This window comes from Sesamum indicum, linkage group LG13, assembly GCF_000512975.1.
Source record: "Sesamum indicum cultivar Zhongzhi No. 13 linkage group LG13, S_indicum_v1.0, whole genome shotgun sequence".
NCBI classification, from domain to species: Eukaryota; Viridiplantae; Streptophyta; class Magnoliopsida; order Lamiales; family Pedaliaceae; genus Sesamum; species Sesamum indicum.
In genome coordinates, this window is record NC_026157.1 from 1922998 (window position 1) to 1945179 (window position 22182).

The 22182-nt window shown below is 34.0% G+C and overlaps 3 protein-coding genes across 4 annotated transcripts; 1 reads left to right on the forward strand and 2 right to left on the reverse strand.

Annotated features, from left to right (window-relative positions):
• Positions 1806–3078, reverse strand: LOC105176117. The gene is made up of 3 exons (XM_020698561.1): positions 2604–3078; positions 2270–2494; positions 1806–1826 (listed from the first exon to the last, which is right to left on the reverse strand). The coding sequence occupies exons 1-3, from the start codon at positions 2880–2882 to the stop codon at positions 1821–1823; spliced, it is 510 nt and encodes a 169-aa protein (XP_020554220.1). The 5' UTR covers positions 2883–3078; the 3' UTR covers positions 1806–1820.
• LOC105176108 (uncharacterized protein C6G9.01c) lies at positions 7684–8964 on the reverse strand. The gene is made up of 2 exons (XM_011098813.2): positions 8845–8964; positions 7684–8280 (listed from the first exon to the last, which is right to left on the reverse strand). The coding sequence occupies exon 2, from the start codon at positions 8269–8271 to the stop codon at positions 7873–7875; it is 399 nt and encodes a 132-aa protein (XP_011097115.1). The 5' UTR covers positions 8272–8280; positions 8845–8964; the 3' UTR covers positions 7684–7872.
• On the forward strand, positions 16734–21244 carry LOC105176109 (acidic leucine-rich nuclear phosphoprotein 32-related protein). 2 transcript variants are annotated; one of them, XM_011098814.2, is made up of 3 exons: positions 16734–18114; positions 19668–19945; positions 20472–21244. In XM_011098814.2, exons 1-2 carry the CDS (start codon positions 16999–17001, stop codon positions 19929–19931), a joined length of 1380 nt encoding a protein of 459 aa, XP_011097116.1. In that variant the 5' UTR covers positions 16734–16998; the 3' UTR covers positions 19932–19945; positions 20472–21244. The 2 variants fall into 2 exon arrangements, with proteins under 2 accessions (XP_011097116.1, XP_020554264.1); XM_020698605.1 differs by lacking the exon at positions 20472–21244 and having other exon boundaries at positions 16735–18114; positions 19668–20385.

Here is a 22182-nt window from a genome sequence, read left to right on the forward strand (position 1 = left end):
TTTCCCTGTGCTCCACTTGCTTCAAATTCAAGCTTCTTATGCTCTGAAAGTATATATAAACATATTCGATTTAAGGATCCGTAGAAGATGCATGACTGAAGAAGCATATTCAATGAAAATACAAGCCAGCATATCTCCAGAAACTTTTTCCTATCCATGGGAAGAAGGGCAGCAACACGAAATATACCCGCATAATTATAGATCACCAGATCAGGAAATCAATAAATTTGGTAATATTTATCTAGCATCATCTCAAGTTAGTAGCTAATAACTAAATGAGCTATGGATCAAACCACTTGCCAAATGCTGGCTGGATAACCCATTTTGGCAAGGACGTCTTAAGTCTCCAGTTATTGTAATATGCACTATATGATCAGTACTTGTGCGTCTTTCTTGGAAGACAGAGGGTAGACACAGAATGAGAGGGTTATTGCTGTTCAGCAAGTTAAACACATAAGGGCAGTTTTGTCATAAAAAAAGCAGAAAAGTATTTGTCGACCAGTGCGGGTTCCCAACGTACATGCATGTGAATAGTTTGGTAGCTTATACAGGACAAGGTAACTCAACAACTTGAAATTAAAGACCCCTACATACTGATACAACTTCTAACAGTCACTCTTTTTTGGTGAGGGTACATAATAGCCATTACCAGCTAGGTGACATCTTCAATATTCGTATTTATGTTATAAAGTGCATTCCAACCTTAAGCAGTAATCAGAAGTGAAACCCAAGCATTACAAAGCTCAAAGAGAACTAAAATGTATGTCTAATGCTAAGTTTTGTGCTTGTAACTTTCCTCTAAGAATATCAAATAATGGTCATGTAAACCTTTATTTCCCTAAGTAAAGTCCATTACAACACTATAGTACTCCTTTAGGAAATAACAATCATCTTACAGCATTTCTGTCCCAGAAAGAAAGCAAACACAAAACAGTAAATGGATATTTGAACCACCAGGTCAAAAGCTTTACTCTACACCTGCAGTGCAGTCAACCTTCAATTCATCTTAGCATCTTTTATTGAGGTTGAGAGTGGATTCAAGGCTTGGTGTCGGTGAGTTCTACAACCTGATTGGTGGGGGTTAGGTTATTTGAGGACCAGCAGGGCGTGATAATCATGGAAACAATGGCAGACATGAAATGGGACGAGATCTTAAGGGCAATACTGATGCAAGAAGGCTAACCCAAGGATTCGAGTCACAGGTTCTGTTCTTCTCTTTTCTGCCGTACCTTTTTTCTTTTTCAGCCAACATCAAAGTTACATGGTATTGGAGATTCGTGCCTAAGTTGGTCGGCTTACCAGAATTGATGATCTGGCTAATGAGATCAATCAGTGAGACTGCTATTGAGTTGTGATTATGGGATATATGGCTAGTTCTTTTCAGTTTACTAATAAGTAGCTAAAATGAGAAGGTAAAGTGCGAAAAATATAAGCTTCTCCCAGAAAATTCCAACTCCCTACTAGGAAAAGAAATAGAAATCCAACTTATACATAAACAATTCATACAAAATGAAGGAAACTATTAAATCTACTTGAGCTAGCTATGAAAAGCAAACTGACAGTAAAAACCACACTTTTGTAAAGATGCTAGATAATTGCCACTCATTGTTTTGCACTTTGAAGCTAACAGGAGAGTGATCAACGTTAATAAATCATAACTCATCCTTAAAGATACATTGAGACTAAACTGTACAATATTTTCAATGCCTACCAGCTACTGTGCACATACATTCTAGGTCTCTTGATTTATGATCAACATGTCTTCTTAAGCCACAGTCAAACTGAAGGCGCTGATTGTTTCCCTCAATTTATAGTCGCACTCACAACTGCAGAAAGCAGGATATCAATTGCTACACTCATTCACTGCTTCGCCAATCAACCATATTTATGAGCTAAACCATTCAAATGATTGTTAACATGCCATCAGCAACTCATTGTTCCTTCAAGTAAAGATCTGGTAACAAGCTTAGGCTATGTATTGACAAATACAAGTTGTTTGCTTTTCATTATTGTAAAAATCTAGCCCCGAGGACCTGGCTAATGCTCCATGTCGCATATGAATTAGGATATTTTAGCCAAAATCTTTCTCGATACCAAACACCAGGTAACTGATTCTTCTTCGGCAATCTTTTTCAAGAAACCATACCCACATTTCCAGATAAACTACTTCATAACTAATTGGCCTCTCAAGCTACCCTGGCTCAATTTATGTTAATCAAATCCTTAAAACACCAACAGCTAACGCAAAAATAGGTAGCAACGAACTTACCAATGACAACGATGAATGTACAGGAGGTGGATCGAGCTTAAGGTAACGAGCGGACATCCTGGCGATCTCCGAAATAGCGGCCTCCCTAACCTCAGGCACCTCGCTCGTCAAATCCTCGTACGCCGCCACAAAAGCCTCCTGCCAAAAACCCCCAAATCTGAACCGCGGGCTGTTGGTATACACATCCCACATGTGCTTCACCAGTTTCTCCCTCTCCTCCAAATCCTAATGAAAAAATCAAAAAAAAAAAAAAACATTCCAAATTCAAACACTCCATTGCAATACATAAGCACGTTAATCACATAAATACAAGAATTCGGAAAAAAAAAATTACGAGGACGTCGAGATCCTCAGCTGCGTGGGAGTTGTAATCGTCAGCGAACCGGTTTTTGAGATCTCCAGCGGACCAGCGGAGGGTGACCGTTCCAGTGAGCATCGACCAGAACGCGAGCAACAATATAGCGGCGAGAGCCCAAAACTTGTAGCGTCCGCGGCGGAAAATGTTTAACTGATCCGACGAACTGTCCTTCCTGGGAATCCCCGAGGACGATGACGACGATACAAGTGATGAAGATGTGGGCGTAGAAACGGGTAGGACGTCATCATCCCTCATATCTATTCAAACAATTACCGAGAAAAACAAGAATAACCGGAGATTGAAACTGAAACTTTCAGATTAATGGAAACATCGATCTGAACCATGGAGCGGTGGTGGTGATTTTCCGGGGGAGGAAGGAGGTGGGGGAGTGGGATTATGTAAATTGTGGGGCACCACAGCCGGCGGGGGCTCTACATTTATTGGATTGGATTCTCCAGAAATATATTATATATTTGCAAGGGTGGGCTTAAGGAGAGAGAAGTGTTGAAAAGCCCAATAAACGTGGTTCCCTTGTAAACAAAAACGTGTGTGAGAGTTTTTTTAGTGTTGGATATATTTTGTACGTACTCCTAAACTATATTTATAATTGCATTCATCCATTTAAGTATAAAAAAATAACAAAATTCAACTAACGAAATAATATAAGTTATAAACCTAAAAGAGATAATGAATGACCATTCATATATTTTGATGTTAGTAGATGTAAAGTAGTAATCCATTAATACATTGTTACTTAATAGTTATTATAAATAGGAGTTATAAGGTATTGAAAATATATGAAAAGACGGTGATACATGAGGAAAAACTCGATCCAAATCCTTTGAAAAATGGGCCTCCAAAAGAACTTTTTCAGCCGTCTCAAATTAATAAAATATTGTATACTCCCTTAAAAAAATTAATAATAAAAAAATAAAGTAAAATTCCTCATCATTGAAAAAGCAGCTCACCCAACCAAGGTTTTTTTAAATCAGTAATACTTGTCTTGGGAGGAGTTATCGTCGGAATAGGCAGGTCAGTTAGTTTTCTAGACTTGAAGCAGCCACTAGCTCCTTTTTCTTCTTAAGATGTCAGCTTCGAGCTTCTTATTTGGAGAAGCTCCCGCCTCCTCTTGCAAGGCTTTTTTAGTCCCCAAGATCGTCAAAAGTTTGATTAAAAGTAGAGCCTAATGGCAACTATCTTAAAAGGTTGAAAGAACAAGTTTAAACGCCGATTTTTCTCTGTGTATCTTTGGCTGTAAAATAAATGTATAAAGGCTATGGTCAATTCTTGCCCCAATCAAGTTGTTTTAGCAATTGTAGCTCTTCTGAAAGTCTGAAAGGACTGCTAGGTTGGAATGAGCTTCTTTATGTCAAACTTCAGTATCGAAAAATGTGGCTTTTGAGCCTAGGATTTTTGTATCGACTCTCATTCACTCCCTACTTGAAAGCAGAATTAGGTCAACTAATGAGATTTGTTTTACAAGTCTTAATCCCTTAATGCAATTACTTTAACGTAGGCTGACGCTTAAAAGAAGATGGCCATAGTTGTGAAGTTTGCTAGTCTTGAACAGGTGAAGAAGATCATTGTGAAAAGAAGAATAAGGACTAGGAAAGTATATCATTTCAACTCTAGAACATCGTGGAGGCATGCGTGCTTCCTCTAACTTATTTAGAACCTTCCCGTATTTATAATGATAGAAATATAATTCTAGTACGAGGTGTACCTCTATTATAGAATGTACAGGGCTGGACTGAAATTAAAACAAGTAAATTTAAAGGACTAAAATTAAAACAAATAAATTTAAAGGACTAAAATTAATAGCAGGCAAACTTAAAGGACTAAACAAATAATTTATCTTTTCAATGCCTTCATTGCAATAATACTTGCTTGAAAACTTGAAGTGATAAAATTGAATTTGAAAGTTTAATAATATTAAATTCAATTGCTATTAAATATGTAGATTTAATGATTTTATTAGATTATTTTGTAAATGGTATTATAAACGATATATTATTTTAAAATAAAAAATAAAAAGATGAGAAATTTAATTTAATATCTAGTCTTTTTTTAAATTATTTTATCTTAAATCAAAATATCCAACAACGTTATAAGGAAAAAAATGAACCATACCCAGACCCAAAACATTAGGTCTAAAACAATGACATTGGGTTTAGAGACCCATAGAGTTTTGAGGGGGTTGGGTAGGGTATGGTATTATTTGATAGGATGGGCCTTTCATAGGGATGGATCTGAGTATAATCTTAGCCTACTCATTAACACTCTTACCCCCAAGTAACTGTTGAAAAACAAGACAAGAAATATCCCGTAAAAACAAAATGGATTTAAGCTGCTCAATTGCAAGACCAAATAAAGACGAAGAGTATAAAGTTGTAAAATATTTGGAATACATTTGCACAAGAGTTAGTATGAGTGTCAGTGTTTCATAATCACTCTAAACAACCAAAAGTACCTCAAAGTGAAAAAATTAATAACAAATTGGTACCATAGAGATATAAATGTTGAGTTTACGTAATTTGAAATTTTATTGAAATCCTTCTCTCAAATCTAAATCCCCATCCAAATTGAAATTTTATTGAAATCCTTCTCTCAAATCTAAATCCCCATCCAAACGTAGCATTAGATTCTTTTGGATAATTTTATATTAAGGATTTCAACGTTTATTTTAAACTATGTTTATGGTTAGTGGATTTTAAAATTTGTAAGCGTAGAATTAATTAAAATCATTTCTCTAAGGTTCGCTTGGTGAGAGGAAAAGGGAAGAAAAAGAATAATAATTTTTCTTTAAATTATTTGGTATAATTGGAAGGAGAGTAAACCTCAAATACTTTTTGGATCGAAGAAAGACATTGAGATGAAAAGACTAATTTTTGTAATTTTACTAAATAACCCTTCTCTTTATTTGGTATTACAGAATGAATAAATTAATATTACACTAAAATAATTTTAGTATATCAAAAATATAAAAACTTTATTAATAAAAATATTTCAAATAAGAATAAGAATATTTTTTTATTAATAAAAATATTCATCAACATGAGTTTTTTTTATTTCTTTTAAAAATATATATGGGTAATAGAGTAAATAAAACTAAAAACTGTACTTTTTTGCTTTTTGGCCTTATATTTCTATTTTTCCATCCAATTTTAGACAGAAACAAAATTGAGCTTTCGAGAGGTTTCATATACATCGAATTTTACTTCACCTCCATATCTTTCCCTTAACCAAACACCGACTTATCTCTTATACATTCATTTTAATTTTCATTTTTCTTATACTTCCACTTTTCATCCCAACCAATCACATTCTAGAATCATTCCCTCATGTCTAGATCTTTCGGTCCAAATGCGGGCATAATCTCTACCTATCTGCACTAATAGGTAGCATCCGAAACATTGTACGGTTATTACCAAAAACTTATGTGGAATAATTACTACTATTAATTGGTTCACTTAATTTTTATATGTACGTCTTTCTCAATAGAGATTACAACCGTAATTCTTGTTCATCATTGTATATTATAATTATAGGGTAAATTACAACAATCTTTCCTAAAGTTTAACATAATAACAAATACCCATTATTTGAAAAATTACAAATTACCCCCTAATGTTTGATAAAATTATGTAATTCTTGAATGGAAGTATAAAATTATGAACTTTGTCCTTATTGTATTTTTTTTTAAAAAAATTAAAAACTAAGAAAAAATCGATCTGGATAGATGAAAAAATTTTAAAAATTATAAAAAAAAATTATCCAATTAATCCATAAAAAAATTTAAAAAATAAATAAAATTATAATTTTTAATCCATAAGAACATTTGACAGTTCCCATAAAAAATGAATGAAAATCTAAAGAATTTGGCTAATTGTTAGATCTCCGTTAAAATCCGGGATATTTGTAATGTTTCAAACGACAATGAGATATTTGTAATTATACCAAATTTCAAAGGAGAATTGCACCTAAACCTTGCACCCCGACAAAACAAGGATTTCTATAGCTGACCTAGAAATCAGCGCTAAATCAAAACGTACATTTACCCCACCAAACTTCTTGAATTGAATCCTAAATTCAAACACTAAAATTATACAGGAGGTAACGGCTTGGATGAAGATTATGGGCTCATAGCAGAGACGGAGCAAGCATTGTTCTAGACTACTGGACTGACTTCCTATGCTCCCTCTACCTTAAACCCGAATGTGAAGTTCTGTTTTCTGAGATGAGATGCACTTCATTGATAAGAACATCTTTCATCTAACCAAGACGGGAGATCAAAGATGTTACGTGTTGCAGAGCTGGGAGCAGTCTAACCTGCCTAATGCCTACCATATTCAAACATGAGAGAGGAATTATTGAAAAACAATGTTGAGGAAGCCAAGCACCTAGACCACAATTTGAGTGAAAATCCATTAATGTTTGAGGAAGGAGGAATTTCCGGAAGCATCTCTTTTCCAACACTGCAAACCACTTAAACGAGAGAGAACAAAGACAAATCTCTTGGCTGAGGAGAAAAGCAAGAATACACAACAAAGACAGTGAAGTCATTCAGAACCTGGCTTCAGCTCTAACTGGAAATTAAGGTTCCTTCACATGCATAAAGATTCTTTCCAACATCAATTCCTTTAGGGCTTAAGATAACTCTTTTCAGATCTAACATCAGTACAATTAACATTTGTTAACTTATCCTTAGAAACTATCTAAAAAGAGGAAAACTATTGTAACAACCCCTAAAGGAGGAAGCGTTCGCATAATTGCCATGAAATTAACTACAGAAGTATTCCTGAAACTGCAAGAACAAGCGCGCGCGGGGTGGGGGGGTGTTGTAGAGAAAATAAAAACCACAATAATAACATGTTCTCCAAAACGTAAAAATTGTCAAATGGAACACTGATCATCCCAAAGTAGATCTCTCCTCACTTACTTCCAGTTAGTTGTAAAGTTAGTAATACAACTGCCAAAGCAACAAAACATCATTTCGGCTTCTATTTGTGCTATCAGAGAGCAATTCAAATGAAGCTTATTGAACTACTCCAGAAGATTTGGCCTTAATGCCATTCCGCATCGACAAATATAAAGCTTCATATATTACAGAATATTATAATATGTAAAGAAACCATTCAATTCACCTATTACAACTCACAACAAGGGAACAGTTTCTCAGGTTGGGGCTAACAAAAATCATTCGGATGGTAGCAACTAACATCTAACTAAATTATCGGTGGTTGTATCAGAAACAGCAATTACAATCAAATGGACACAGAGAGGTACCTCCAGCCTCTGGGTTGCCAATACCCAACTCATCCTCCGTATAAATAGCTAGCCCATCTGCAGTTTTTTTCCTTGATCGAGAAGGGGTGTCAGTAAATTGATTCTCTTTAGAGACTTTGCCCTTACCATTCTTGACTATCCTCATCTTGTCATGCGATTTCGCATTTGCAGCAGATACTTTGGCTGGCTTCTCAGTGGTTAAATTTTTCTCTCTCTCAGGTCTCTTTCTTTTCTTCCCGGCAAAAATTTCATCAATCTCACTGCCCATCTTTTTCGGCTTTAAAGGCTTCTCCTTTTCTAGGACAGGACCCTCAAGGGACGCTTTGGGCTTCTTCTTAGATGAACTAGTTTTTGTCATCTTAATATCCTAAAATCCCATATGCAAACACAGTAAGTTTCAAGAATCAATTTCAGATATTTCAATCTGAAGATAATCAAAGTGAGAGCTATGCACAAGATGGAAAATAAGGACAGCATTACGATATCCTAAAGTAGCCTTGGTGGACGAGCTCAAATTACACAGATGCTAAAACAGAAACTTTATCTTCAATAACAGCATGTACCTGTCTATTCTAAAGTCGAATTAATCAAGATACTTCCACTTTCCCTTCTACTACTTGCTTTTCAAATTTCCTACCTCTCTGTGCTATTTATTTTCTTCACTAGAAGCCCTAGAAACCTACCCACAGCCAATTACTATTCCATTAGAACAAGCAGAAAACAACATGAAACTAACAACGAGAACATATAAGCACCATTAGGGAAAAAACAATTACACATCCACACGCGCGCGAACACAAAAACACAGAGGGAAATCAAAACTAAATTGGAATTTCAATTCGCTGAACGGAACTGCCGTGTCTCGAAAAATAGGAAAAAAACACAAACAGAATGCAAAATCTAAAGGCAATAACAAAAGCAAGAAGCTCACCTCGGGTTCGAAGTTCCAATTGCTGGCGCGCAGACCGACGAGGGGACGACAGAGAGAGTGGGAGGGAGGGGGGGAGAGAGAGAGACAGCAAAGTGTGGAGTGCACCAGCAGCGATACCTCAAAGCCCAATATAAACCTTTTGGACTTTCAAGCAGTGACCCATCTGGTGGTAACGGGCCCCCGACAACTTGCTCTTCAATCTATCTATACTTTTTTATATTAAGTGAAAGAGTTTTGCCTTAATTTGTATTTTGAGTGTTTTGTTTTGTATTTTGAAAATAGAAAGAAAAAATAGAAATAAATAAATATGTGTTGAAAATAAATAATAGGTTTGACTTTGTATTTTGAGGTAATTTAAAATATTTTAAAATAAATGGTGTAGGTTTCATATTGTAAATTGGGAGACAAAAATCACTGTTCATTTTCAAATCATCTCTTTTAATATAAATATTTTATATTTAATATTATATTTTGAAAAATTAAAATTACTATTTATTGTCAAATCATATTTATTTTATATTATATATATATAAATGTGTATATATATTATATATAAAAAATAAAAAAATAAAAAAACACACAGATAAGGTGTAATAATACAAAAACAAACACTGAATGTATTTTATTTTATCTCAAAAAATACGAAAACATGAATCCAGACATTGCCTTGGTGTCTCAAATATTTTGGTCGATCCGACAATATTTTTTTTTTTACTTTTTCTTAAAATTCTTTATATGTTTTTTTCTCTCTCTCAAATGTATTGTATGTATTATTATATAAATAAATGAAACAAAAATTCATAATATAAATACCATTTGCGATCGGAATATAATATAGTGCGTTTTCACGCTTTTTTTTTTTGTATATTTTTGTTAATATAAAATAAGAATAAACCCCAACTATACAGAGGCTTCACGACGGATTAACGGTCAGGTAGAAATGAATTACACAACTTAGGCTTCAATTCATGAATCAAGAAAAGGAATTAGGTCTTTTAATGAATTTGAGTAAAAATTAGGATTTGAGAGAAAGAGCGAAAGTCGGAAACTCTTCGGCCAGCATTCTCAATCCTCGGATAGGTCCAACACTAAAAATGTTAAATTTAATAAATTAAAGGACTAAATGTATATTTTATACAAAGAATAAATTACAACGATTTCTCATGAGGTTTTGCATAATACAAATACCTCATTTTTGTTTGAAAAATTACTTAATAAAATTTATCATTATCGAAAAAAAACTAAAAACGAACCCATCCAAGCTGTTGGGCAAGAGTGCCAATTTTGAATTCATCCTAATTTTGCATGCTTTAAATGTCAAATATTTGTTGGTTGAACTATTTCATCAAATTTGAGTGGTTTATGTAAATTTCATTGTTTCCATATTAACATAAATTTGAAGTCTTTGTATAAAGAAAGTAAGATTCTTTGTTGATTATGTTCAATGAAGTGGGGCATCGTTTCAAGTCAAAGTCACCTTTTTTAATAAAACTCTGGGGAAAAGTATTATTTTATTCTGCTAAGTATGTCTAATTTTAATTTTAGTTCGATAACTATGTTCATTTTTGTTTAGGTCCAGTAACTTACGAAATTGCTTACTTTTAGTCATCTGACAGATTTTCGAACAATTTTATCCCTATGCAACTTTGAAAGACAATTTTAATCCATATCCACTCATAGGGGTAAAATTGTCCGAAAATCTGCCAGATGACTTAAAGTAAGCAATTTCGTAAGTTACTAGACCTAAATAAAAATGAACATAGTTATCGGACTAAAATTAAAATTAGACATACTTAGCGAACTAAAATAATACTTTTCCCTAAAACTCAGTTTCAAAAGATTTATGTCAAATACCAATTTTAGGATCTAAAAATTTGGAAAGTTTGAATCCTTCCTTGGTTTTTCAAAGAACTTCCAAGAGACTTAGGCTCAGTTTGCTCTATGACGGTATAATTGATTTTGAGATTATTTATTATAAATGAATTAATTTAGAGTTATTAATTTTAGAAAAAGTAATTTACGATGTTTGGATTTGTAATTTTGTAATTAATTATGTAAATTATAGTTAATTTTTTGAAACTAACCTATTTAAGGTTAATAAAGAAATTAATTTTATTATTTAATAGGGATAATGAGTAATTAGGTAAAGAATAATCGCATAAGGATTTAAGTGTTTATTCGCTGTGATTGAGCTGATCAAATCTGTATTTCGAGTGAAAATACAATTTTTTTTGTTCTGTCGTTTGGCTCCTTTTAAATAGTCAGTAAAAATTATCATTTGTAACGGTCCATTGATCCTACTGTAAATATTTTTCGTCTAAAATTAATTATTCCAAAATTAGTTATATTATAATTAATTATTTTATATTTGATTATAAACCAAACTAATTTGTGACTTTATAAAGATATATATGTTTTTTTGAATGAAATTTAATCATAAACATAATTATTAGAAGAAAATTAGAACAATTTAAAGAATTTATTTATAAAAAATTAATAAATTTAAACTGCTCAATCACAAGGTCAGAAATGGGAGCTTAAAAAATTGACTATTGCATATATACTTGAATGTTCTGGACAAGCAATACAATGGACTTGAAAAAGTCCAAGTCACCTCTTTTGGAAAAAAATATCATTGTTTTTGATTCTTAAGCTTTTTTCTTTTTTTCCTCTTTCATTCTCCAGTTATTAAATTTTTAACCTATTTTTAAGATAGAAAAAACAATCTTGCTCGACATACAATATGATCTTAGCGATGATCGGAATATATCATAGTAAGAGGTTAAAAGACTAAAATACCTCCTAAATAGGTAAAATATTCTTATAACAATAATCCATGTGTTTTAATTCGAGACGGGTCCTAGCTGAACTGATCTAACTCGAGTGTCTGAAATTCGGACAGTCAATTATTCTGTACTTAAGTCCTCGGAGATTATACCATGTGGATCATACAAGTATGAACATTTGACTTTATAGATACCCCACAACTAATTTGTGTCACGATACGTTAATTATTACTTTTGCACCCTCATTTATTTATTTATTTTTTATTTTATTAAAGCCGCCAGTGTTTATGTGGGAGGTTTGATAGGAATCCTACTGGTTTGTTAATTTCAAAAAATTCGAGTTCCTACACGAAGCTATAAGCAATAAACAACGAGTACTTCCTCCCTTTAAAAGCCCATCAAATATAAAAGTTCTATACAAACTAGTAAAATCGAAACTTTGGGTAGAGATTATTCGATCGAATGAATGCTCCCATAAGACCTTGTGCCTCCCTTATGACATCCAGATCCCTCATTTACCCTTTCAGTTCGAACCCCACCAATTGATTGGTTATCGAAAATTTTTTATTAGGAACTACTCAATAAAATTATAATTGTTTTTTCACATATCCAAACTGAACAACACTAGAAAAACCGGCCTAAATGGCAACCCGGATCAATTGATATGGTCACTAACTGCAGTGACTGTATTAGATCACTTGATTACTTGACCGAGTGAGCAAATTGAGCCATATATAACTTAATTACTTAACTGATTTTGCATGTGATTGAGCGAGCCGAGTTGTTGACTTGAGTGCGCTATTCTAATCGATCGTGTCCGAATATTTGCGCTACGAATGTTCAAACGAATTGGTGTCTATCGTCAAATCTTAACACCAATGCATGGTATTTTATCTTGAATATAATAAAAAAAGTCATCCTGCTCTAATTTTAAAATTACATTTAATTTAAATCACATGCATTATTCCCAACAACCAACGTATAAATAATTATCAGGTGAATAACAATTTATCCTTCTGTGATATTGAAAATCAGCAAATTATTCCTTTATAAAAAATAAATAATAATTTACCCCTTGTGTTTTAAAGAATGAAGCAATTTACCTCCTTACCTGTATTTTAAAGAATGAAGCAATTTACCTCCTTACCTGTGTTTTAAAGAATTAAATTGCTATATTTTGAAAAATATAGGAAGATAAATTATTATTTTATTTTTTATAAGGGGGTTGTTTGTCTATTTTCTATAACAAATGAAGGTAGATTGCAATTTACCCAATAATTATCATTAATTCGGGTAGTTTTTTGTTTTTATGTAATTATACAAAAAGAAAAAAAATCAATTTACCAACCATCTGTGATATGTGAAATGAGCAAATAAATTCCTATGAAAAAAAAATACCAAGTTACCCTCTGTGTTTCCAAAAATGAATCACGGCTACTTCTATTTAACCTTATACAAAAAATATGAGTAGTTTTTGTAAATAAATTATGGGTTAAATACAGTTATCACCCTTAAAGTATCCACCCCACACCAATCACCCCCTAAAGTATTAAAACGTAAAAAAACCACCCCGACCTTTTATTTTTAAGTTTGAAAAGTCCATTTTACCTTTACAAAAGTTGCTTTATGAAAACAAATTAAAGAGATTTCTAAAATGACAAATCATCCTTTCTCAAAAAAATTTCTAGTTCTAGTTTTACTTATTCATAAAACTCTTTTTATTATCGTAATCATAAAGAAGCTCACAATTTTTTAGTTTCACTATTGGTGGACCCAAATTGAAAATAAATTTATATATCCGTATATATATATCTACTTAAAAAAATATACAATTCATAAAGGGTTAAAAATATTTTGCACCCCTAAAGTATACCAAATTCATTAATTACCCCCCCTAAACTAAAAAACCTTCAATTACACCCCTAAACTAAAGAAACCTTCAATTACCCCCTATCTTTGTGATAATTTTAAACTAAATGAAATGGACAAAGTACACTATTAATAATATGCTATATTCGCTTTAATGTCCTCTATAGTTAAATATATCAATCAATGCGATTTCAATTTCTATTCATTTATGATTTAATAAATTAATACTGAATTAGTCACATATTGATAAGACCAATGTTAGTACTTTTAAATTAAACTAAATTTATAAGCTTGTGTCTGTGTATTACACTAGATATAATTATAAAAATAAAAAATATTGCAAGTGGCCGTCCAGCCTATTGTTTTGACACCCAAATGTCAAGTGAGGTAATTTTTTTTTAATTTTTATTTTGTCTTTCCATGTAAAAACTCTATTTTACCCGTTGACCTAATGTTACGTCCAACGTGTTAGGCCTGACATTTAGTGTGCAATACCTAGACCTAGACCCATTTTTATTATGACATGTTTCTGTACCTAATATTTTATATTAGATCCAGACTTGGACACATATATATATGGTAATAAGTTTTTTAATTTGGATAGAGCCTACACTCTAAAATACTAGTGGGTCAAATTTTAATATGCAAAAGTGCTTCTTTATTCGATAATTTAAAATTACTGAATTTATAAACTCTTGCTAATTATCAATACGATTTTATATACTGAAATTCAAAATAATTACTTTGTACTTAATTAATTTATATAAATCTAGTATTAATTTATAAACATTGAAGTTGAATAAACTTTTTAAATTCATTGATACATTTAACAATAGAGGGTATTTATGTGAATATATCATATTATTAATAGTCAAAAGTATTTTTATGAATTTATCATATTATTAATAGTCAAAAGTATTTTTGGATAAAGAATTATCCAAAAATATTGGGATAAATAAAAAATTATTTAATTTAAAGAATAATTGACGAGGACAACATATTTTAAGGGTGTAAAATATATTTAATTCATAGATTATATATGAGGAACATCCCCCGCCCACCCCCCACCAAATACTGATATAAGTTGAATATGTCTGCATTTCCAGTGGATTTAAATTGTTTCGAGCTCAAGTTATCACCTTCCTCTTAAAATATTTCTCACCCACACAAAATCATAATATAAAAGGTTTTGTAATATTTTAAGCATTACAACTTATTCCAAATATTTTATAATTATTTTTCAAGTTTATAAAATATTGAATTTTATTTCAAAAATAAAATTTTAACATATTTGAGTAAAATAAATTGATAAAACTTATAAAAATATTATGAACGATGATTTCGTTATTAAGTTCGTGTATAAAAGAGCGTATAAGCTTTTGATATTTTAATTTAAAATTTATTATATATTTTCTAAAATATTATATGTAAGCAAATTATATTGAAGTTCTTTAAGATTATTGAGTGGAAACCCCTTCAGTAGTGAGCCCAAGAAAAAATTCTAAACAACTATTACAATGAATCGTGGGTTACAAAACTCCTTAATATTACAACCCACAATTACAGAAATATTAATGAATTCATACAGATCTATAACAACATATTTTAAGTAATAAACTATAGATATATATAATGCAGAAATAGAATCAATGGCTTAGGTCAAGGAGCTAAATCTGGAGAGAAAGCCCACAGCTGCTAAAGCTGACAACCTCTCATGGTTGCTCAGTACCAAACAACAATAATCAGAAAAACTTAAATCACAAAGATCCACTCGAAAAATCACAAAGATTTTCCACGAATGAGATGATTCCTAAAGAATGTTTAATCGGAGAAGAAGATTTTTCTCTTGGTTTTGTTCTAATAAGCCTACGGAGAGCCTTTTATAGAGGTAGGAAATTGATTTATGAGAGACTGACATTGAAGACGGAGAGAGAGAAGGAGACGACGGACGAGAGAAAACGAGGAGGAAGAGAGAGAAGAAACCAGAGAGAAAATATGTGGAAGAAACGAGGGGGCAAGATGAATTAGGGTTAGGATTTTCAGCTATAAATATAATATAAATCGGGTTGGGCGAGTGGGTCGGGTGAGTGGGCTGATTGTGGAACAAGTGGGTGAGCCTTCCAAATAAGAGGTCTGGCAATATTGGATTTGAGACTACCAATAAGGTCATGGGTCTAGGTACACAAGTAGCTTATTCCCTTTGTAAAATTATAAGTACATCCTAAAAGTATCTCATTCTCTTTGTAAAATTATAAGTACATTCTAAAAATATTTTATTTCTTTTATAAAATTATAAATGCATCCTCTTTGGAGTTTCGACATAATGTACTTCAAGGGGACACCCCATTCCCTTAAGAAAATTATAAGTGCATTCCTTGAGAATGTGTCAATAAATGTAATTTAAGAGATATATGTATATATTTTTTTCCCTATAAATGGGGTATCCATGAAAAATATAATTGTAATTTCAAGATGAATAATAATAATTAAACTTAACTTAGGAAGTGTTGACGTAATTTAATATTTTAATACTTTTTTTAACATGATTAAAATTTTTAAATAGTTTACTTAAAATATTTTAAGAATCTTGTGTCATTTTTATATTTGAGGGAAATTTACAACCTGTTTGTTTATGTTTTTATTTTTAATTTTTAGTGAAAAATATATGTTTTCGATTCTGTATAAATTTTCATATGAAATAAAAATATGTTTGTATTAATTAATAAAATTATATTTTATATTAAATGGTTATATCAAATCGATATGGTTGAATAAGAATGTGTATACACAAATATACATAATTTTAATTATTATTTCAAAAAAGAAAACTAAAAAATGAATGAAAAATGGTGTAATTTTGTCATTTTGTTCGTATGCATGGGCTCCCGATTTGAATTAGCTGGCAATTGGAAGGAGAGCGAGTAGGAAGGAAATGGCACGGTCGTAATATGGAGGGAATCTGAGGGGCATATTCCTACATGGATATTTACATTTACACCACCCAAGAAGACGTATCAGACTTGCCGAGCGCGTGACTCTCTCTTCGTCTCTGCCTTTCCTTTCTGTCCTTCCTTCGTTTTAAACAAACACACCATCCGCCTATCCTTGCCGTTCGTTCTTCATCCACGTCATCGATCCTCGTCTTATTAATCCAACGGCTAAGCTTCACTTGCTCGTCAAACGCTACTTTATCTCTACATCTAACCCTACCGCGGTCAAACGTAACTCAACCTTAACCAACCCTAACTCATTTAACTCGGACGTGACTCACCTCCAATATCTATAGCGAGCCAGTCTCAGAGGGAACACGAGAGAGAGATAGAAAGACAGAGACAGAGAGACAGAGAGAGAGCTTTCTAGAGAGAGAGACAGAGTAAAAACCAGATTTTAGGGTTTTAAGATTTTCCCCACCCTCAGAAATTCATTTTGAAGTAGATTGATTGATTACAGGTTGTTATATGTGTATTTATATAGAAGAGAAAGAGGAGTTGGTACAGTAATGGATGAGATCTGGGAGAGGGCGGTGGAGACAGCTTTGGACGGCCAAACCGACGTTGATTTGGTCAGGACATTAACCCTTGACGGAGCGGTTAAGTGCGTTCATGGCCGGTTGCCCCCGCCGTCGCTTTTCGAGAAGTTTCACAACCTGCAGCACCTTTCCATGGCCAACATCGGGGTCTCGTCGCTGGAGCAGTTCCCTCGTCTACGAAACTTGCAGAAGCTTATCCTGTCTGACAATCGGATTGCCGGAGGACTCGAATTCCTCATGGAAGCGGGGCTTGAATCTCTACGAGACCTTGATTTGTCAAATAATCGGATTTCAGATATTAACGACTTGAGACCCCTGGCAGAGCTGAGGTTGGTTTCGTTGGATCTTTACGAGTGTCCAGTTACGCGGGTTAAGGACTACCGATCTCGTGTTTTTGGTTTGATTAGGTCATTGAAATATTTGGATAAAATGGATGCCGAAGAGAATGAGAGGCCAGAGTCTGACGATGAGGAGGAGGATGAAGAGGATGAGGAGGATGATCCGGGGAGTGGAGAAATTGACGGTGAGGATACCTCGTATAGGCTGAATAATGGGCAGCGAGCGGGGAGCGAGGGGGTTGTGGATGTTGATGAGGACGAGGAGAGTGATGCAGACGAGGAGGAAACGGAGACCTCTAGGGGGGTTAATGGGTCAAGTCATGGTGGCGGTTCCCATCATCATTCTAATGGGTTTAGAGTGGAGGCTATAGATGGAGAGGAGGATGAGGAGGAAGGAGAAGAAGAAGATGACTCGGTGGAGGAAGTATATGAGGATGATGAAGGTGAGGACGAAGATGTGGTGGAAGTTCATGAGATAGATGACAGTGATGATGGAGAAGATGGCGTGGAAGACGATGAGGACGAGGAGGATGATGAAGACGAGGATGAAGAAGAAGTAGATAATGATGAGAGGGATTTTGGGGAGCCCGAGAGTTCCAGGAGGTTGACGGGTACAGAGGGTGAAATCGATGGGCATGAGCAGGGAGAGGATGACGCGGATGAGGATGATGATGGGGAGACGGGGGAGGAAGAGCAGGCCGTTGAGGAGGATGGAGAGTTTGAGGATGAAGAAGAGGCTGAGGATGAGGTGATAATCTCTTTGTCTTTGAAGCCTCAAAGTCCTTTAGCCATGGTCGATTAATTTTGGTTATGAACATGAAGTTGACATGGTTTTGTTCCTGATAATTGAATTCTAGACTCTGTTTGAGGCTAATCATTTTAATATCTATCTCGATTTGTTTTTCTGTGCGCTGAGAACTGTGAATAGCCACTAAAGTGTTTGGATACATTTTTCTTTTTCTCTGTACTCTGGTTGTTTGTGAAGATTTTCATGGTTCAGGTTTTACAAGCGTTTGTGCATGCTCTTATGCTTTTAAGTTGGATTGCCTTGTTTGTGGTGGTAAATATGCCTTTGAAAAATTGCTAAAATGGGGCACAGTGTCACATTTGAGGGGTGTGGGATAATCTGCATTGCATTTGCTTCGTCTTATGCATCTGGGCGTCATATTCCTCTTAGGATGATTCCCCCCTTTTTTTTTTTTTTTTAAATCTGGTAGTCAACTTTTCGTCATTTGATCCGTTTTACCTTTAATGCTCGTTATGCAAAGCTTCAACCTGTCTGAGCCACTGTGTCAGTCTTGAAATAGGAACATAATGGTGTTATGTAATCCTTTGAGGTGTTTTATGAGCTTCTGTTTGTGTTTGAGTTTTCCCCCCTTGAATAAGATGTAAATATTGGTGACGGTGTTATTATGGAACTTTGATTCCTTGAGAATGTTTTGAAATTATTTCAAGTTTATTGTAAAGAACATTTGGCTTTAAAGTAATTGGTTCGAAGCTTACTGGAAAATCTTCATGTGTAGTTCCTGTGTGAAAATTGGTGCTTTACATGTAAGAAGTAATGGGATGTTGTTGATGCAGTTAGTGTCTTCTTTAACTTTAGGGATTATTTTTGGTCATTAAACCTGGCTAGCTGAATGCCTGGCTTTTATATTAGACCTACCCTTGCTTCTGCCACGATCAGCTCTTTTGATAGGGAGCTTGTGCCAATTGTGGTCGTTGATTTAGCTAGTATGGTGCTTATATTATTTACTGTGTGTGTTGGTGTTTTGATGTATTTGTGGACATTTTCTTTAAGTCTGTCCATGATCCTTTCTTGTAAGGGTTGTCTGTCATATAGACTGGACTGCTTGGAAAAGCGTGTGACATGAATGCTTGCTGTTACCTGTTGCGGAAGCCTCAATTTTTTAGATTTTTTTTTCATTTCAAATCTCAATTTATAAGTAATTTTCTGGAATGACTGAAATATTATATAACTGAAATATTATTGGTTTGCGTCTCTAAGTTGAAGTTGAAGGATCTTTGTTTTGCGTGTGTTTTACTCTGTCAAGAGCTTCTGTCTGTGATCTGTTGTGATTTCAACTACTGGGGAGTCTATTTCCTTTGTAAGTGCTGATGCTGTTTTTTAAAACTGAAGTAGAGTTTATTGTATTCATTGCTTTTCTTTTCTTAAAAATAATGAGCTAGGGTTTTCCTGTATTTTTGTATCTTCTGAAAACTGAGCTAGAGTATTCTCTGAAGTTAGGTTGAGTTTTGTGGCATTCTTCTTTCAATAAGTTGATTCTGTTTCTTTAATTGCAGGAAGACGATTATGGCTCTGGTTATCTGGTTCAACCAGTCGGGCGGGTGGAAGTAGATGCTGGAGGCAGCGACATGGGTGAAGGTGAAGATCCTGAAATGGAGGAAGATATTGAGGATGAAGATGACCAAGATGGTGAGGTACAGGAGTTGCCACCATCTTCTTCCCACAAGAGGAAGAGAAATGACGATGATGATGACGATGGTGATGAGGATGAGGAAGATGATAACATTGTGCAGTACAGCAAGTCGTCGAAGCACCGATAGAAATGGCTGACATGGTAAAGTTCCATCGTCCCTCAAACAATGGTGGAAAAACCTTCAAATTAGTTTGGTGTGCAGTCTGGCCATGTCCCTGGACAATGTTTGGAGGGAAATTTGTGTCATGGTGGACAGGATAAAATGTTTAAAAAGTGGTTATCTTGTTTCCCGCTTTGGTTGTGGTTATCTTATTTCCCGCTATGGGTTCCAAATCAGTAGCCGTTGCTTTGTGATTCAAATGGCAGTTACGGGTTCAACTCGCACTAGAACTCAGTAGTGGTGATGGCGGTAAAGGGAAGAAATGGAAGCAACTCTCTTTAAATTTTCTTTTCTTTTTCTTTTTGGTAAAAATATTTGAAACTGGATTTGTAAAAAAACCGCTTGTAGAGATAGCTGGGAACTTGGTATGTTCTACTGAATCAGAATCCAAACTCGGCGTCGTTTTGGTTGAAGTTGTCAATTTGCTTGCACGTGCATGCATGATGTGGGTGTGGGCAAACCCTTATTACTAACTAATAATAATATTCTGGATTTGCGACTTTGCAGGTGTGTATTAGGCCAAGCCATGGGCTCGGTGGAAGAATGATACAAAGTCGTGGTTTGTGGAAATATACGAGCCCTGATGCATGATGAGCTGGCTTCACAAATTGGCCCCCGGCCCAGCCCCAGCCCCAGCCCCAGCCCCAGCCCCAGTTGTAGCAAACGAACCTCGGAATTTTGATTCGGAATATTAGGTGCCTTGTTTGGTTATTCAAATTTCTACTATATATTTATATGTAGTAGAAGAGTATAATTAATGATTTTTGCGTCTGGGGCTCCCTCCCGCCACTTTCCAAGTAAAAGGCTAAAGTCGTCGTCATCATTTGTCCGCTTTTATGATTGTAACCAAAATCGCACAATTGAAGAGGGAGTTGGGGGCGGACGCATGTGGGCGCGTGCTTAATGGACGAAGCCTTGTAGGCTTCCGGTCTCGTGACATTGACTCTCTGTTCATTCCGTCCGGAGCACGCGCAATGAATTGCCTCTTTGTTGGTTGCGCTAGTAAAAGATTCTCTACATTAAAGAAAAGAAGAAAAAAAATTAAAAAATAGGCATTACGACAGTGCAGCGGCGATAGTGTCAATATAAGAAAGCACAACCTTTCTCGGACTTGTAATTATATATATAAATGTGGTTGTGAGTAACTGTGGGGATGTGAGTTTTGTTTTTCATTATTAAAAGGGTAGGCAGGTGGTGTATAAGCTGCTGCTATTTTAGGTTTAATTGTAACCATATGATTATTTCATTATGAGATCTGTATTACTCTCATCCTTCCTACACATTATTATTTTTAATTAATTAATTTTGGACTTTCATTTTTATTTTTTAATTTTAATCAGAGTAGTGAATAGTATCCACAACTTTGAGTCATGAAATTATTAAAGTTGTTGATGTCATCCACGACTATGGCTTCTGTTTTTTTTTTTTTACCTTAAAAATTATATTATTTATATAATAATTGATTAATAATTATAAATTTAAATATTCTATTAATTATAATTAATAATAAATTTAAAAATATATTAATTAAAAAGTATGTCAACTATTACAAATATTATGATAATTATTATGATAATTGCAGATGTTAAAAATGATGGTTCATCTCACAATTATGTCGGTGGCCTTGGTTCTTTCTTCCTAACCCACATTCAATGGTGGCTTGTTTTGTTCATATCATCATTATAGGCATTAAATGCAACTAACTTGATGATACTGTAGAACTAGATTGCACATAATTATGATATGCACTAATAATAAAAATAGAATTGATGAAACATTATATTCTGGTGCATATGGTTGATTAAAGTTAAGGCCAATGCCAAAATCAAGATTAACATGTGTAGAATAAGCTTTTACATGGTTTGACATATATAAAGTTGATTGAAATCAATCATCTTGTTGTGGCAATTGAGGTACACAACAATCTTGATATGTATATACTGTAGAAAGACCAACTATATCCACCACTATATAATTATGTTCAGCTGTACTAGTAGACATTCGGTATTGTGTGGTTTAGGAGACAACTTAATAGAAAGGACTGTATCCATTGATTGGAAAAATAATGCATATAAGTCGTCCAAATGGTGGTCTGAAAAAAGTGAGCATGCTGCCACGAGATACAATTAGTTTGAACAGTCCACTTTGATCATTACAAAGCGCCACTATGGACATTGGTTTAATAACTCAATCACATTGTTTTGAACTTATACACTTA

Bases quoted from the DNA above. Each gene is read 5' to 3' on its own strand.
- LOC105176117 (XM_020698561.1), bottom strand. From the start codon at position 2,882: ATGAGGGATGATGACGTCCTACCCGTTTCTACGCCCACATCTTCATCA. The intron at 2,495-2,603 runs GTAATTTTTTTT...TTTTTTCATTAG, and splicing joins CTGAGGATCTCGACGTCCTC to GATTTGGAGGAGAGGGAGAA.
- LOC105176108 (XM_011098813.2), bottom strand. From the start codon at position 8,271: ATGACAAAAACTAGTTCATCTAAGAAGAAGCCCAAAGCGTCCCTTGAG.
- LOC105176109 (XM_011098814.2), top strand. From the start codon at position 16,999: ATGGATGAGATCTGGGAGAGGGCGGTGGAGACAGCTTTGGACGGCCAA. The intron at 18,115-19,667 runs GTGATAATCTCT...CTTTAATTGCAG, and splicing joins AAGAAGAGGCTGAGGATGAG to GAAGACGATTATGGCTCTGG.